This window comes from Idiotropiscis lumnitzeri, chromosome 4 (assembly GCF_059441095.1).
Source record: "Idiotropiscis lumnitzeri isolate Australia: NSW breed Sydney's pygmy pipehorse chromosome 4, RoL_Ilum_1.0, whole genome shotgun sequence".
NCBI classification, from domain to species: Eukaryota; Metazoa; Chordata; class Actinopteri; order Syngnathiformes; family Syngnathidae; genus Idiotropiscis; species Idiotropiscis lumnitzeri.
The window spans coordinates 17465173-17483812 of NC_142394.1; the positions used below are offsets into that span (position 1 = coordinate 17465173).

General features: G+C 40.6%; 1 protein-coding gene across 3 annotated transcripts in view; it reads left to right on the plus strand.

The window, feature by feature from the left end:
• Positions 1-18640, plus strand: part of flt4 (fms related receptor tyrosine kinase 4) — a 56452-nt gene that overhangs the window by 18288 nt on the left and 19524 nt on the right. For all 3 annotated transcript variants that reach the window (XM_088293200.1, XM_088293201.1, XM_088293202.1), the window contains exons 2-11: positions 3678-3774; positions 4699-4973; positions 9091-9227; positions 9317-9482; positions 12623-12762; positions 12852-13023; positions 14028-14145; positions 14305-14489; positions 16082-16247; positions 18358-18493. In XM_088293200.1, coding sequence (XP_088149326.1) covers positions 3678-3774; positions 4699-4973; positions 9091-9227; positions 9317-9482; positions 12623-12762; positions 12852-13023; positions 14028-14145; positions 14305-14489; positions 16082-16247; positions 18358-18493 — 1592 coding nt within the window. The remainder of the gene's footprint in view (positions 1-3677; positions 3775-4698; positions 4974-9090; positions 9228-9316; positions 9483-12622; positions 12763-12851; positions 13024-14027; positions 14146-14304; positions 14490-16081; positions 16248-18357; positions 18494-18640) is intronic.

The window sequence follows — 18640 nt, forward strand, 5'->3', positions numbered from 1 at the left end:
TGCGACTGGAAGCGTATGAATTCCCCAGCACCTCACAGTACTTTAAAGTCCTGTCACCATCTGCATTGTGCGGTGCCGTATGTGAATAACAGGCTCTTCGTATGTTTTGGTCCAAGAGATGGATTTGGGAACCATTTGTTGACACAAAACTAATATTATCAAACACGGATGGATTTATTTAGTTGACAATTGTGAAGTGTGTGTGTAGGAGGGGTTGGCGGTGGGGGTGTTATTGTTTTTCCTACCGTGCCAGTCTGCTGTTTGGCTCTCAGCAGCTCCGGTGTGAAGAACAGAACAGAAAGCTTCAGAGTAGTGGAGGGGTACAGCTGATTTGATCGGCTCTCACAATGTTTAGCATCATTTTATGTGTCAAATGTTGCCCACTCGGCATCCATTGCAGCCAGACCATCCTGGAAGAGGCATCCCCCCCCCCCCATCTGTGGTCCCTTCTCAAGGTTTCTCACTTTTCCCCTGATGGGGTTTTGAGTTTTTCCTTGCCTCCGGGGGGGGTTAAGATCAGAGGCTGTCGATTGTGGGTATGTGAAGCCATTTTGGGACTGTCTGTGATTAAGGGCTGTACAAATAAATTTGACTTGATGGGACTCTCATTGATGGCAAGTTCACATGGGGCCCTGTGACAATGACTTAGGCCGGCTTTTCTTGTCATCGGGAGCAGAGCTTAGGATCGGTGAAGGAGCGGCAGAAATTGCCTGCTGGGAGTCATGCTGCGAAGGATTCATGGACTCACACCATTTCCCACTTGAAGGCTTTTAAAAGACAACAAACTCGAACTCCAAGAATGACAGTGGCATTTGCAGAGGTTAATAAATATATTTTTTTAAAATACCACAGGGGCCGTAACTGTTTATTTCTTCATCTGGTACATGTTAGCAAAGCATGTCTTGGTTTGAGGTCATCATGTAAGGCAAAGGCACCATGTCTGACAGCACTGTGGATTCGTGATTAGCACATCTGCCTTCCAGTTCTGAGCTTCAGGGTGGTTGCGTGGGTTTTCTTCAGGTTCTCAGACTTCCTCCTCACATTATTATTTCACTTTGATTACGATTGAGATGGAAAAAGAGCAACTGAATTTGTCCTTATTTTTAATCCAGGATGGCAACAGATTTTAATGTGTTCGTAGCTTCGAAAAAGCTTTTTGGCAATTGTTTGAATGATTTTTTTCCATTTTGGGACCGGTATCATCCAACCAACCAGCAAACGGCAATCATAACAATGCCTATAGTCTTAATACAAATATAACAATGAATTGGATGTTCCTGTTCAATCTATATCGTTGCCAAGGAGACAACTCTGTGAGAAGGCGTGTCATTAGAGAATTTTGGGCATAAAAACATATCTATCTATCCATCCATCCGTCCATCCATCCATCCGTCCATCCATCCATCCGTACTGTATATATGTGCATCTCTCCAATAAATGGGCGGCTACGTTTTAAGTGCAGCACATTTTAAAGTGGAACAATTGCATTTGTTGTTCTTTTGACGATGTGTTTTTTTTTTTTTTGAGTCTGAAGCTTATTCAGTTTTTGTATGGAAAATCCATTAACTCATTCACGACCAGCCCAGTAAAAAAAAAATGGATTTTGACGTATTTATCCGTCAATGGTATTGAATGAGTTAAGCGCAATTACCTTTTGAGGCTTCTTTGCCTTTGACCAAACAAAAGGAATATAAAGGAGCTTTTTCTCATCAATATGAATGTCACGTTGATTGTTAACGTATTTTATTAATGTTTTAAGTGTTCAAAAGGCTGGTAATTTCTTATCTAGCAAATCCATCAGATGAACACTTTTGTATTGGCGTGTGACTCATATTTATTTCAATTGAATGATTTGCACTCAGAATTGCAATTTGCCTGCATGTTGTGCTTTCATTTTCATTTCACCCTTTATTTTTTAATTCAAATGAATGACAAAAAGTACCAGAATGCTTTTTATCGTACACGTCTGAGCCTGAACATGGAGAGATGGCCCTCAAGGTCAAATGCGACAAGGTATCTCGTTGTTCTGGTTGTTTATGTGCTTCTAAATGTTAAAGTGAAGATATTGTGGAACACCAAGTGTTAAATTGAACAAGGTAAATCTTTTGTTAGCAGACTATTCCCAAAAATGAGTTTATGAGTGAGCCATTCTGAATTGAAATGTATGTACTAATCGCCCCCACATTGAGTTTCTCCTCTTATGACTTGGCAGCAATGCAAGACGAAAACTTTTCACTTTGAAATAGTCTGAATCAAAGTCACAAGGTAATAAGAGCTGCTTTCAAGTATTTTTAGGTGCAGAGATTTGCATTAGTTCTCAGTGTTAACTTGGTTGCTCAATGAAGTTTTCTATGTTGTGGGCATGGTGGTTATTTATGTTTGGTGATGTGGCCACCACAGGCAGCACTACTTGGCAAGTGTAGTTCAATACTGTGGTGAGCAACTGCTGACTCCACAAAGGAAAACACAATCCATGCTGGTGTTGGGGAGCTCCCTTGAACTTGTTTTTGGCAACATTGTGAAACATCTTTCTCTGTTGCGTCACACAAAGCCACACCTCCTCAAAATTGACTAATTTCAGCAGGACAAAAACATGTGGCGTAAAGTGTAATTTAATTTTTTATTTTTGGGGTATTTTGATAAAAGCAATGTGACAGTCACATTAATAAGACACCAAGCAGCTGTTTTAAATTGCTATTTAAATTGGCTCCTTTAATGCCTGAAATGATCACAACGTAAGCGGACCACAGCACGTTTGTTCATTGGATAACAACAGTATCCGTATTTGATATTGATTGATTCTCAGCCGTGTGGGTTTACAATTTATTGATATGTGTGATATTCATATTTTTATGTCACACTACTCGTAAGGAAATTATGATAACTTTGCCATATTAATACAAGGGGTCCTCAATCCTGTCCTGTCTGATTTTGATCTCGCCCTGCTGTAACACACATGATTCAAATGATCAGATAATCAGCAAGGTCTGCAGAAGCTGAAAAGGATCCTTATCATTTGAATCAGGTGACTTGCAGCGAGGAGCGATGGAAAACAGACAGGACACCGGCCCTTGGGGGACAGGATTGAAGACCCCTGCTATGCAATAGAACTTCTGACATAATGTTTCTTTCATCAGCAGGCATTCAAATCCAAACAGATAATATGTATACTTGCATCCACGGGATTAAAAACTCTTTTAATTGGATTTCTCCTTTTTATTCATGTCCGTTGTATGATTTATGATTCTCGGGGAAGGGAGTGGCATCTCTTCACAATTTGTCTCGAGTCCTATCTAGATCCCGTGACCTTGTGATGCCAAAGACCCCGTTCTGACAGACTGACATTGTTTATTTAATCACAAAGAAACCGATGCAAGATGTCTGTGGGATTTTATTTCAAGGAGAAGTCAGAAGTGATGTGTGACCTTGTGAATGACCCAAAGTTTATCTGTCTGGTTGCATCGCAGCACAAAAGCCCGGAAACCATTATCCCTAGATTTCTTTCTAGCTTGTAAATATAACGGAACAACTTGCCATGTGGGCTCATGCTGTTAGGTCAGTTTACAGGTTACTGAAGTGTGTCTGACATTTGACAGCACTGCAGAAACACCATTAAAACGATTAATCCCGTATGAACGTGAATCCAACAGAGGTTGCTTGTTTCCTTCCTTCTCCAGGTCTCGTGATTGGCTTTTCTATGATGCCGCCTATTCTTGACAGCTCCAGAGATGACCTTGTGATTCCGGTTCATCAAACACTCACTATCACATGCAGGTATGTGTGAGCTCCGCTTTGGGAGCAAGAGCACCTGTTTTTTGCTATAACACGGCTAAATCAGAATTTGGTTCCACAACATTGTCCATGGATACAATCAAAGATTCAAGGCACGCAATGTATTTGTTCCACGCCGCATTCAGAATCTAGCCTTGAAGGAATTCTAACTGGAATTGCTATTAGGTTACGTACTGCATCTTTCCATGACAGTCAATCAACTGCATGAAAAGTGTAGAAAAGAACACTTCCATTGTCCACAGAAATAGCCATGTCTATTTCGAATGAAAGGAAATTGCATGAATCGTAAGTAGCACAAAAACACAAACAAGATTGTGATCACTACTTTGTGAATTGCATTCTAAAAGCATGGCAGTCTTATCATCATTTGCTATTTTCCATGCATTTTGATAGTTTTCTTTTAGGGTCTTGAAAATTGCCCACAGAGGAATCGTTTTTTTTCCTCATGGCCTTTTTTTCCCCAACATGGCTCTTATATGGCCAATTTCAATATCTTCTGGGAAAGTCTCTTGTCAATCCCATTTTTACAAAGAAAAATGATCCCCAAAATGACCCTTCACAATGACTGGAAAATAGCCCAAAGAATACTTTAATCTCCATTTCCAGAGTTATTTCCAGTCATCATCATTTGGAACTGTCCGCAGATGTGGACACGCGTAGGTGGCGAGAGCGCTCACATAGTTGCCTGCAGGTTGAAATGTCCTCATGTAACTCAATTGAAGCCATAAAACAAACACGGATGTGTGGATCGGTGCATGGAGGAAATTACAAGCTACACCCGACGGGCATCCACTCACAGATTTTAACTATTGGAGGTTTAAAGCCTCGACATTTCACAAGTTTTCGCAACACTTGTTGAAATGAACATTTTAACTTGTATCTGACCTCTTTTTGTGCTCTCCTCAGGGGGCAACGCACTCTAACTTGGGCCTGGCCTGACCGGTCTTTGGTGGCACGGAAGCTAAGCGAGCGCCAGGGTCAGTCGCCTCTCGCCAAGCCCCGAGGGGAGAGGGCAATCGTGGTCACAGAGTGTCCAGGCCAACGTGGGCGGCCATATTGCAAGTCGTTGAGCCTTACCGGCGTGCAGACCCGGGACACCGGCTACTATCGCTGCTACTACAAGGACGTGAAGGCCGTCATTGACGGCACCACGGCTGCTAGCACTTATGTCTTTGTCAGGGGTGAGTCATCATACACACGCAATAATAGTTGGCCGCCAACCTCTTATTTCCGTTTTACACTTAATTAGCTTGTCACGGCTCCGTTCACATTGATGCTATTTATAGTACCTGTTACGAAACAATTCCAAGTGGACCAAGCTTGGACCATAAGGGTGACTTCAACCATTCAATGTCAATGTGACATTACTTTTCAATGTGTATCACTTTTGAGTATACACAGAAAAAAGAATAATAGCAATCAATCATAAATCTTCTTGCTGTTCTCATTCCCGCTGAAAATAATGGGACTTTCTAGAGATAAAAATAAAACATCTTCATTTTTTTGACAACATGTCTTGTTCTGATAAGTGGAAGAAAAGTTAGGCATTATTCCAATGGTATTACAGTGTCACTAAAGGTGTCAAAATTAATTGACGAACGAGGATGAATATGGAAGACACACGTCAAAACTTAAAAGCTAATGAGCCTTAAAATTGGAGAATGCACATCCAAAACAGCAAAGAGGGAAAAGCTGGAAAAAAGATTTTATACGCGGTGCACGCTTTTGAAAAAAAGAACGAGTTTGTAGAAAGCATTCTCTTCCCTGCATTTGAACAATCATTTTGTTTTTACTGCTGCTGCTGTGACTCAGCACTTTTTGTGTTTCGCCTGAATTTGTTCTCTCTCTGTGAAGAAGTCATTTCTCCTCCTGGCCAAAGATGGTTAGCAGATCCTTGGCCTGACTATTAGGACTCGGGGTTGAGTTTCTCATTTTATTTGGAGTATAAGGACAAAAAAAAAATCAGCTCTTCTCCCGTTTGAATATCATTTCAATATCAAAGCTGCTTCCGCGTAATTAGAAGCGTGGATGTTGACTTTACTGTAGTGAGACGCCAGGGACGAGCTCGATTAACGATTTGGAAATTAGAGATTCCAAGCAATTGATAGTAAGCGGGCAGCTCCATTCACATTTTAGATTAATTGGCGAGGTTGATTGGTATTTTATGAATAACTCAACGTGACACTGCTTTCTACAAATTCCTCTGAAATTCATATGTCCGATGTGATAAGTAAAAATGTTTTTTTTACTGTGAACTTGGTTTCACGTTGTGCGGTTATAATATTGAAATTCATTACGGCCTCTCCTGATTGATCTAAATCCAAACTCGTCAAATATGGTTGGCAGTGCCATGAGAGTCTGCAGTTAGTGAGCACCTCATTAAATTTGTCCATCTGCAAGTTTGTCTTGATTTCTACACAGCATGACAGTGGGTCATGCTAGGTCGGCATTTTTACAGCTAAGACTTTCTTATTGTTACATTTAGATAAAGATGTTACTTCCTGGTGGAGTTGTTAAAGGTTTTATGATGTCGACAGTTCAATCCTGACACATCCATGTAGGAAATCTATACTGCTTCTCCTCATGTACATACTGTAAAGACAAATCATTCACATTCACATTTACACCTATGGACAATTTAGCTCATTCATTTTAGTTTGCGGTCTGCATTCAACACAATTTAATCTCAAATGAGACCGACCAATATTTTAGGGACTTTATAAGATTATCTTGAAAAAAAACAATGCTCCATTATTTTGGTGCAAATAATTACCAGTCCATTCGGAAAATATTCAACATATATTGGTTATAGGGATGAAACGATTGACTCAAGCCCCAATTCGATTTTCGATTTTCTGTTCCCGATTTCATTTCAATTTGATATTTTATTTTAATTTGCTGCCATGCTTGTCTCTGTACGCTCGTGTGGTGCTGCAGCCATCTCCAAACGCAATGCGAATTGATGCTTAGGGCAAGTGTGTAAATGTTTTAGTGCATTTTAAATGGAACCAAAATCTATATACTATTCCGAGTTGCACTATCATTATAAAACTACCTATAAATAATAAAAAAAAAAAATTGGAAACATTTCTCTTTTCTTGAGCACCAATTCATTTTTAATGCAGAAGGGTCAGAAATTACAAGAATAAAATTAATCATCCCTTGAATTGATTTAATTTTTTTTAACGTTTTGTTTTGCTTCTCTACGATACATAATATAATCTACACATTCAAAGTGTGGTATGTGCCTGAAAAAAAGAAGAGGAGGAGAAAGAGAGAAACACACTTGCAACTTACAGATCAAAGCGACTCTGTATATTTGCGGCCCATTTATAACATGACTAAATCTCGATATTATCAAACAAAGGTTGTGATGTCTCTGCCAGAAGTGGCACTGGCTCTGATTTAATACAATATTTAACAACATTTAAAATATTATTATTATATTATATTATCCTACCTGTGGAAAAATTATTGAACCATGTAGACTCAGTGGCCAAAATGAACGCGAGTACATAACCCACAATTCTTCATGTTAAGCGCTTTGTTCCAGTGTGAAATGCGTTCTGCAAATAAGGTCAAATGGGCATAGAGGGGGTTAAAAAAGAAAACGAAAAAAAATGATCGCTCAACAGAAGCGGATAAAACTCAAAATAGAGAATATTATTTAGTTAAAAAGTAAGACTGAGTTGATGTCATCACATCTATTAATGAAATTTGTACTGATGGCGCTGTCAGCCCACATCAGTGAAATTTGGGTGGTCCAAAGCAGTCACATGATAGATTTTATACAAACTGGGCATTTTTTAGCCTTCACATCAGTATTAGGTGTCAAATTCTGAGGAGGTGCCACTCCCAGTGGACAAAATTTGCATCAACAGTTAGTTTTCTTTAAAAAGAAAAAAATAGTCCTTTACGTGTCTTTTATTCCCACAGGCCATTTGTTTGACACCTCTAATTTGCATGTTTTTGTAATGTGGAACGAGGCCGGGCTACCCAGAGAAAACCCACACAAGCACTGGGAGAAGGATAACTCCACACAGAAGGACAACTTTTACCTAAAAAAACTAAACCCTCACAATGTGTGAAGAACCCAAAGTTTCATTTTTGTCTCTGGGCTCTGTTTTTACCCTCACATTAAAAATGTAACTGAGATCGTTTATTTATCATCTTAAGAATATAGCCAGAGTCCGCCCGTTTCTCTCTCAGGCTAACACGGGGGTGCTGATGCATGCTTTCCTGTCATTTAGATTATTGTAATGCTCTGGTCTGGTCTTCCCCAAATGATTATTTCAGGCTTACAATTAACTCCAGAATTCATCCAGAGGACGGGAGCACATTATAGTTTTAAAATCGCTGCTCTGACACCCTGTGTGTTTCAGGAATGAGTTTAAGGTGCTTTTCTTAGTTACATTTGGAATTTTTCTCATCAACGGATGTAACATCTTGTCGTACATTAGTTTTAATGACATCGATGTTAGCAGACAGCTGGTACATCTCCTTGCCTTGCTGCTTTTACTAAAAAGCCAAAAAAGGAAAGAAGACGAGGCAAGTTACTCAGAAGACTGCCAGGTCCATCCATGTAAAACGCTCCTGATAAGACGCCAAAAAAGCTTCCATGCATCTAACCAGGTGGGCTGATCAGAAGCAGATGAAGGTGAAGCCATTAATTAGAAGCCGGTGAGAGGCGGGATGTGATGGGGCCACATGTGGATGCAGTTAACCAACCAGACGGCGGCCCTTTAACCTGTCTGCCCTGGACAACATCCACCCACACTCACTCCAATTTGATATTTCCCTGCCTAATACCAGCTGCGAAGAGTTGTGCGTCCATCTTTTCTTTGACTCTTCAGATTTGAGTCAGGAAATAACAGAAGTAACAAGTGAGTAGTTTTCAGCGGTCATCCATCATGTGTGGCCGACGTACAACGGCTCACGGCGCCGGCGGGAGAGCGTTAAGAGATAAGCGCACTGGCGTGCACTCATGCTGTGGCAATATGAGCGTTTGCGGCGATAACAGCTGCGGCGTAAATGGGTGACACAACATTACCGTCGCGTTAGCGGCGAGTCACAGAAGGAAGAGAATTAAGGTGTTGGAAATTTGATCCAAATTATATGGGGGGGGGGATTACAGTACGTTTACGCATATTGTCGTAATATCGATAAAGCTCCCGTATGGCGTGCCCTTTGGGGTCATTAAGAGGCTGCGATATATTCGGCTCGCTGTAATGGCTGCCATTATCCCAGTTGCTATGAGCTTGACTCATTAATAACCTGCTGTTTTCCATCTGCATCCAGACCCCGAACAGCCTTTTCTCAGGAGGGACGAGGCCAACGACAACAACCTGGAGACCATTTTTATCACACACTACTCCACAGACATCATCGTGCCGTGTCTGGTCACAGTGCCCGACCTCAATGTCACACTATATGCGGTTTGTGGAAGGACGCCGACTTTTAGTACTCTAATCAAAGCCGATTGAGCATTATATAGCTTATCACGCCTCTGTGCTTCTGCCGTCAGTATCCCAACCCGCTGGACAGGAGTGAGCTGACATGGGACAACAAACGGGGTTGGTCCATTCCCAGGCACGTCATCGACACCGTGCCAATGCTCATCGGGTTTTGGTGCATGGCCGTCCTGGAAGGCAAAGAGTACCACTCGGCTAACTACCTGATCCACACAACAGGTAAATAAGCAGAAAGGAGCTTGGTACGTGCTCGGAGTGCCAATGGAATATCAATGAAGGGAACCAAACTCGGAAGGAGGTCTTGTGAAATAACCACTGGCTGTGCCAATTTAAGAAAACATGGATTAGGTTGACAACTTGGATAATAGCATTGATTGTCGGGTGGGCATTACGGAATGTCATTTTCATCAGGGGAAGTACCTACATTACCAGAATTTAAATAATGTACTGCGGATTAACTGCTGGGGACAAATCAAAGCGAAGTTCATTCAGGTTAAATGCTGGCACAAATGCAAAATTCATGTCATTATAATAAACTACCGCATTTCCGTACAGCACCATGATGAGTCACTGGGTCCACTCAAGATAAACGTCGGTGTCAACCAAACAACTCTGTTTTTTTCATTAGGAAAAAAAATATAATTACCTTGGTTCACGCAGGATATTAATTAGCTCACTGCGGAGCACTTTGGAACTCTGTCGCTAACCAGAAGAGCAGCACAAAAGCACAACCACGTCTTACATCTTTTAAATCAAACAAGATACGTCAAACATCCAGTTGACACAAAAATTAAAACTAAAAAAATGATGTTTCATGTGTGTACCTCAATCTCCTGGAGTTGTTACCTTGACAAAGTTTGACTGGGCTCAGTCGATAACACACAATAATTTACAACTTGAGAGACAGAAAACTTGTCAGTGCCTTGTGAAAGTCACCGAAAGCTGCGATGAAACGTAACAGACCCATCCGACAAAAAATAAACAAATGATCTCATCATCAAGTAGTGTTCAGTCACCCGTAATTGTTTGCCGATTTAATTGTCCTTCAAATGTTTTCAAGAGCTTTATGAATGTTGTTATGCTAATATGAAGATGATGGGCTGCCTTGGCAAGGGGTGATTGTTGTGTTGCTGGAACACACTTTGTTTTTAATTAAGCTCATCACAGCAGGATTTCAAGAACTTTTTCATTTAAAATGATCCAAATTTATATCAACAATGTTGGTGCAGGTGCATAACAACAGATTTAAATTGTAGAGAATTTGAGTATTGCGGTTGTACAACGCCTGTAACGAGTCAGTCAATGTGGACTGCATTATATATCATTAAATATATGCAAATGCATTTCTCAGAAGGCAAATTCATATTTAACTTTACATATTAAATTTATATTAAATTTATATTAAATTCAACTACTGGAATAAAGAAGTTTATTGTTTATTATTTATTAACACATCTGTAATAAAGTATATAAAGAGACACATTCATTACCGACATCAATCATGCTTCATGAAGTGCTTTGCCCGTACTCACTTCACGTTGAATGCAAAGAAGCAGAGCAATACATGTTTACCAAAGACACGTTAGGTTCATAATCCTAAATTTGGAAAATGCTTTCGAAGTAATATTGACCGCTCTTGTAAGCTTTCAGTTTTGAATAAGATAGGACATCCTCAAACCAAATTGTGTTATGCTTAACGTTATATCACAAAATCTAAGTCGCATGTCTACGAAAGCATTCTAATTTTACGTTAAACAGCGACAATAACACAACCGACGGGATTCGTCAACTCTCTGCCAAATATAAGCGCAGGTGTTAAATAATTAAAAGGCCATCATTGTCATACCAATTAGTATTTATTGCTGCCAATTTCTTTTATTTTATGTCATCATGTCATTTCCCCAAAAGCGACTCCCCTCTTTTATGCCTCCACGTGTACCATTATGTGCAGGGAAGCAAAGACGATAAACAAATGAAACAAAAATGGTTCAAGGCCAATCTGAGCGGGCCTTGCTGGGAACAGTAATTTTGTCAGCAGGGTGCATTCAAACTGCTTATACTTAATGTTACCTCTAACAGCAGTAGCCTGTTTGGATAAATGTTCTTTATTGACCAGGTTGCTGAAATATTGGCTATTCCTCCCTAGTGCTTCTTATCTGTAGTTCAAAATGAAAAGAAATGTGACAATGTTGTATTCTTGCACCATTAAAACGATACAAAAAAACAATGAGAAAGTCACTGAGACCGACACAGAGGAAGAGTTGAGAAAGCGCCATGGGGAGACAGTCAGACAACTTTGAAGTCGCGTAAATAAAACATCAAACTGCAGCTAATTTCTTGTCCTTGGTCAGATTTTGCAGTTCAGTGATACAATGAACAGGATCATTTTTTTTCAACTCAGGACAGAAAAAGCAATATAGAGCAACACATGTTTTAGCAACTCAGTGTATAAATAACATTTCTTACACAAAGCTGCTATTTCATGGTTGCTAGGTTTTGCGTTGTGGTAACTAAAGTGAAGTAAATTTAGCTAGAAGCGTGAAATCAACTCTAAATGACATGAACGTAAATGTCTTCTTTGTTGTTTTGAAGGCCGGACTTCACTACAAAGGCTACAACTACTAGTTCTCATGATGTTTTGTCGCATATCGCAAGGGCGTGTTGCCATGGGAAATTGAGCGCTTTTTTACAACATATGACAGATGCGAATAGAATATTGATCCACTCGCGTACGTTCGGCCTTTTGCGTCTGCGCTAGCTCACAGTTTTAATAATTACAGTAGTGTGTACTGTGTAATCTTTTTCGTTTTAGTTCATTGTCATGGCAGCCTTCGGAACCTACATACGTTTTCAGTACAATAAAGGAGATTTCATTCTTTTTTTTCTCAGTATGAGGTAACCCTGAAGGAAAAGCTAACGGGATCCAAGCCCTGTGCGAAATCGTTCACCTTTCACTTCCGAGGGTGAACCGAAAGTCATAGCTGGCGTTATTGGCCAAAAGCAACAGCTACATGCGTCAGGAGAGGGAACGTAAAGCGGTTCTTGAGCCGGAACGTTTGAACAATCACACAACCGCAAAGGCTATACGTATAACCAAATGGCATTTCCAAGATCTACATTGGACTGCGCGTCCAAAGATATCTTACTGCGTGTCTTTCACCTTCAATTGAAAGTTCACTACATCCTCATATTGTCAATATTCTGACTCATCTGTGGGAGCACTGTGAGCTTGTGTATAGTAGGACGGTTCCTCTCGTCCAAAGTGAGCCATTTCCTTAGTCGTGTGAGGAAGGAAAAACTGCTGACGATGTCGCGGTGACCTCCCTCCCGGTCTCCCTCCCTCGGTCTTTCCCGGACAGGAAGCCGTGTTTATGATGTCAAGCTGTTTCCCGAAGAGTCCGTGGAGATGATCGCGGGGGAGGCCCTCACCCTGAACTGCACAGTGCAGGTGGAGTTCAACGCTGGGGTGACCATCGAGTGGTCCTACCCAGTCAAGCAGGTTAGCAAGACCTGCCAGGAACGCATTTGTCCACTATCAGATTGCCAAATTTCCGGGACGTTAAACAAAGCCCACCCTCTTGTTTCCAGACCAACAACTCAGTGGACACGAAATACCACCGCGATGCACTGTCGCATGCCACAGAAGCAGTCAACATCCTGACCATCCAAAGTGCTTCTACCGCGGATTCTGGCCCGTACACATGCAACGTCACAAGTGTGGACTCCACGCAGACCAAAACAATGGAGGTCATAGTTCACGGTATAAACTCACTCATAGAAGAGAAACGATAGCAGATAATGCTACACCAAAATGCAATATTAGATGCTTGTTTTTGTATTACAATTTGTTTTATAACAGGTATACAGTATTGAGAATCACTCAGACAAAACAAATGCTTTGATCATTATAAACTGAAAGACAATTTAACTATTTTAATTGCATGGGCGTAATTATGAATTAATCAAAGTGGGAATCTTGGAAGCAGATGATTAAGTGGTCACTGAAAATATAATTAAAAAGAACACTATCGTTGACAAAATGCAATAAAAAGGAGTGCCTAATTTAAAAAAGACAATGACTAACTGAAACTATGGTTATAAAAACAAAATAAAACTAATTAGAATTACAGCAAAAATGTCCTTTGTCAATTAATTTCATGCATGAGCTTACAGGTGTATTTATTTTGGTATTATTGTACGGCCATACAGAAGAAGGGAGGTCCAACAGTGGTTTGGAAATTTATTTTAAATTGTTTTTATCTTGCCCTTGACAAATATTCCATGTTTAAAAAAAAAAACTAATACTAAAACTAATAAAAACAAAACGAAAAAGAAGCATTTTTCAATAAACAAAATACAAATAAAGTTAAACTCTTAAAAAAAAACAATCAAACCATCTCTAAAAACCAATTAAAAAAAGAAAGAAAATAAAAAATAAAATAAAAGCCAAACGTAATGAAAACTAAGTACAGTGAGAGTAGGGACCGGGCTGGACCACGAATGGCAAAAAATATATTTCAACTTATATTTTGATTTGATGCCCTCACATCTTTTAATTAAAAAAATTTTTCAATTCAAGTGTTTTTTTTTTTTTTTTTTTTACCTCACCCCTAATTCACGCCCTTGGAAAAGGAACCAGCAGACACAGTACAGAATATCTTGACGTTACAAAGATGCAACATATCCACCTGTGGATTGTAACTTGAGTTGAGTTGCGGGCTATCGTCACTGCTCTTTATCTAATTATCTTGTCTTTTATTCCAGAAAAGCCATTTATAAACTTGGACTACAGAAGTGGACCGGTGGTGGAGGTAACATCTGGCCAGAAGTCATTCAAATTGCATGTGAATGTGTCTGCGTTCCCCACACCTGAAACACGATGGTAAGTTGAGGCCCCCCGTTGTGTCCATTAAGTCTAACAGGCAGATACTAAAAGCATAATTAGGCCTCCCCACCTTGAGATTTACCCACTTAATTAGGGCAAGTGCACTTCAACGGGAGGCACTGTAGCAGCTGTGCACTATTGTGTTGTGTATCAAAGGTACAGAGACGGAAAGCTGATTAACGAGCGCCCAGAGTTCAAGATGAAGCGTATGAGAATTCACCTTAACCACGCCTTGGAGATCAAGGATCTCGGTCCCGGAGATGCTGGCCTCTACACGGTGATGCTCAAGAACAGTGCAGCAGCCCTGGAGAGGAGGCTCAACATCACGCTTGTTGTCAATGGTAACTGCTCCCGATATAGCCATGTTTGTGTTTTCTTCATCTAAAATATTTGCCTAAATGGCGAGTGACGAGAGAAACAGAATGGATCTACAGTACGGGCATTGTTCCCATTTGTTGTCACTGAAAAATGTATCCACGCAATTTCCATGACAATTATCGTAATGGCTGGTGTGACACTAGCCAAGGCAAAAACTCATTATTTTTTTTTTCCCATGTTGCTGTTTTGTAAAAGTGACACAGAAACAGAAATTGGGGGCAAAGTTGACCTGGAAATTTCCTACCTTTCAAGTTTAGTTGCAGAACCATAAGAGTAATTCCATGATGTGCAGTGACGTGTTAAGTTTACCACTCAACTCTCCCATCCTGAAAGCAATTGTCGCCGTTTGGGTGTTTGAAACCAGACATTGCTCCTGACATGCCCTCAATATCGGCAACAAATTACTTTGCTGGGTTCTGTATAAGACACACACAGACTGTTCTGACTCTTATTCTCACAGGATATCTGTAAAAGCTCCTTTTCTCCAGTTTTACTGTTAAAAGTGATCCTGTTTAAATGGCCCCCTAAAATCATCCATCCATCCATCTTCGGTACCGCTTCTCCTCACTCGGGTCGCGGGGGGTGCTGGAGCCTATCCCAGCTATCTTTGGGCAGTAGGCGGGGGACACCCTGAACTGGTTGCCAGCCAATTGCAGGGCACACAGAGACAAACAACCATCCGCGCTCACACTCATACCTAGGGGCAATTAAGAGTGTTCAATCGGCCTGCCATGCATGTTTTTGGAATGTGGGAGGAAACCGGAGTACCCGGAGGAAACCCACGCAAGCACGGGGAGAACATGCAAACTCCACACAGGATGGCCAGAGCTGGGATCGAACCCACGCCCGATGCTGTCTCTCACTGTGAGGCCATCGTGCTAACCAGTCGTCCACCGTGCCGCCCCCCTAAAATCAAATTCAGGCAAATGCAGGTGGCTATCTGTTATTGGAGCTAAAAAAATTGTCTGGTGCAGCATAGTCAAAAAGTGGTTAGCACACCTGACTCACAGTTCACGTACAGAACAAGACATTTACGAGCCGATGATTATGTAATGCAATAGATCTTACCACCCCACAGGTGGTCAAGGATAGGCACACCTGCCAGTGCTCTTTTAATCGCTTTATTGAACAAACTGTAACAAAATACAAGCATAAGCACATTTGTAGAGTAGCTGCTACGGCCTCGAGTGATGCCTCGGGCTTCAATGAGCAGTTGTCAGTTAGTGAAGCATGGTGGTGGTAGTGCTGTTTATTCGTCTTAGTGTTAGTTTTAGTTTTATTTTTGTTTTTATATTAGATGGAGTAGATGTCAAGTCAAGGTTACAAAAAAAAAGGTCACGGAGCATTGTGTCATGACGTAAATGACTGTTTTGCTCCTTTTTTTAGTACTTTTTTTTTAAGTTTAATTATTTTATTAGTTGTTTTTTTTTTTAATAATAACAACCTTACTTTCCAACACTGCAATTTTCAACTGTAACAGTCCACCTGATCCGCAAAGAACCCACTATCATAAAAATGTTTGTTTTCTGACCTCCACCCTTCTCCTCTACCGCAGTTGCCCCGCAGATAAACGAGAAAGAGGTGGCAGAGCCGTCCAGTCCTTACCCCAGCGGCAGCAGCCAGACACTGACGTGCACCGCCTATGGCCTCCCAGCTCCCACTGTCAGCTGGCAGTGGAGAAAGTGGGGCCCCTGTGTCCTCAACCGTACTCGCGGCAGAATGTAAGAGAAAACATTACCCTCACCTGGGCAGCTTTTACTCACTATAATTGGTGTGGGAGCAGCAGTTTCGATCTGACCCACACAAGGAAAATAAAACAAAACAGAGCGGGATGCGGTGCACGAAAGTATGAGGGTGAGTGAGGAGGAGAGGATGAAGGTGGTTGCACAACGAGTGGAGGAGGAGACGATAAAGACAAAAGCTGGAGTCAGTCTCTTGGATCCTTCTCTGCTCGAAAACATGATCCACCATCCAGCAGCTCTCTCGCTTTCCAACAGCACCAACACACGTATGCTAATGCACTGGGATGGCAACCTCGCGATGTGTGCATTCACATTTGGCAGCTATGAATCACGCACATCCCAACTTTTCACACATACACACCAAGTTTATTACCGAGCATATATTTCCCCGCCTTGGGCTTTTTCTCCCATTCGCCATCTGCACTCAATCCCTTGAATATGATGGAATAGTTTCTTTTGCAGCACCATGCATAGCAAATTGTTTGGCTTTTTCATATTGCTTTAACCTCAGGTGTTACGCTTGCTATATTTTTCGAATATTAACGTCTGTTCACCGTATTCCACTAAGACTTTGTTTCCGCTTCATACAAGCTTGGGGCAATCCGTATTCTTCACCTTTTATGTGGGCGAGTGCGTCCTTATAGGTCATCCATTAAGCTTAAACATTTTCTCAGAATTTCATGGGCCTTGAGTTATGTATTTGTTGACCTTCTCTTGAGCTGAACAATTTTACTTCCTTTCGTTTATGGCAAAGGTAAAGCAAGGTGAAATGTGGCTATCCTTCTTTAGCTTGTAGCTTCTATTTAACGACTGGTGAGATGAGTTAGAGAATCGATTCGGTGATTTATGAACATGATTTAAAAACAGGTATGTCTTCATATTATGTAAAAATATTTTGGAATGCGGCTGAGCTTATATCTTTTGCAAGATAACTGGTCTAACTGTCTAACCACTGTGCGAGTTCACCCGAAACAGAGGCATGCTAACTTTCTTAGCATTAGCTCTACAGCCAACTTCAAGATCTTTATTTGTATGTGTAGATTTAGTACACATCGAGTGCAATATATCATGATATTGCGGTAATTATTATTGGGGCTCCGACTGACCGACCACCGATTATGATCTGCGGACTTCCGTGAAAAAGTATGGCGTATGCCAATCAATCAAAATTGGTAGTATAAAACCCTGTTTGGAACACTTCTCTTGATTATGGCTTAAAGCAAACAACGGCAAAAAAAACCCACAATTAACCCAGAATTACCAAATAAATAAATCATCATTTTTGGCCTTAGGAAAAGTACTTTCTTACTTGTTAAATTATTCTGTGATGTAATATAGCACAAGTTTCGCTTTTTGAATCGAACTACTGAAATAGTATAATAATAATAATAATAATAATAATTATTATTATTATTTTAATAATAATAATCTTAATATTCTACTTGTATATATTTATGGATTATTTATGTATGAGTGTGTTCGTGTGTACATAACCACGTCGCCTTCAAGGACTTTATGAGTACCCTGCAGGCCTGTTCTAAACCTTGCAAACGGGACGTTGCAGAAGTGATCATTTAAAAATGTAAACGATGGCAGAGACTTACAGAAATAAAGTGTTGAATGTTGATATTATGCATTTCCCACTTGTTAGAAATAATTAACCACTTAATAAAATGACGGCACGCAGTACAAAATTAGTATGCCCTGACCTACATGCTAGTTTTTAGTCTCAACCCCAAAATTCCAGAAGTTAAACTACATATCTCACCAATTCAGTTCTAAAATCTTCTCAGTCTTTGCATGTTTTCAGCGCTTATCTTCAAACGATTCACAATAAAAAGACTACTCGGGGTCTTTAATATGCTATTCATACATTGACTTTCCATAACCGATAGCAGCATTTTTCCGTAGGGACGCAGTAGAAAGTAATGGCGATATTCAGATATGAAACAAACCAGAATGTGAAGGGGAGAGAAAATTCTTATCACATTAGGATGTCTGGTTTGATACAGTTCACATTCACCCCCACTGTCTCCTCTATGCTGTGAATGTCAATGAGGGGAGATGTCATCAATGTGTTTCTCTCCAGGGTCCGACCAGACAGGAAGGGCCGCGGTGACACGATCCCCGACTGTCAGGACTGGCAGGACATTTGCTTGGAAGGGGCTGCGAATGAATTGGATGCAATTGAAACATCTGTTGAACTTGTGGACGGTCGACAAAAGGTTAAACAAGGCGGTTTGATTATTGACTTGTCATGCTTTTTTTTTTTTTTTTACAGTGCAAAATGATAGAGCGTGATTTACATAAGTAGTCTGATCCATGAACTGGGATGTTTTTGTGGAAGCTTCCTGAATTTCTGAGCTCCATAA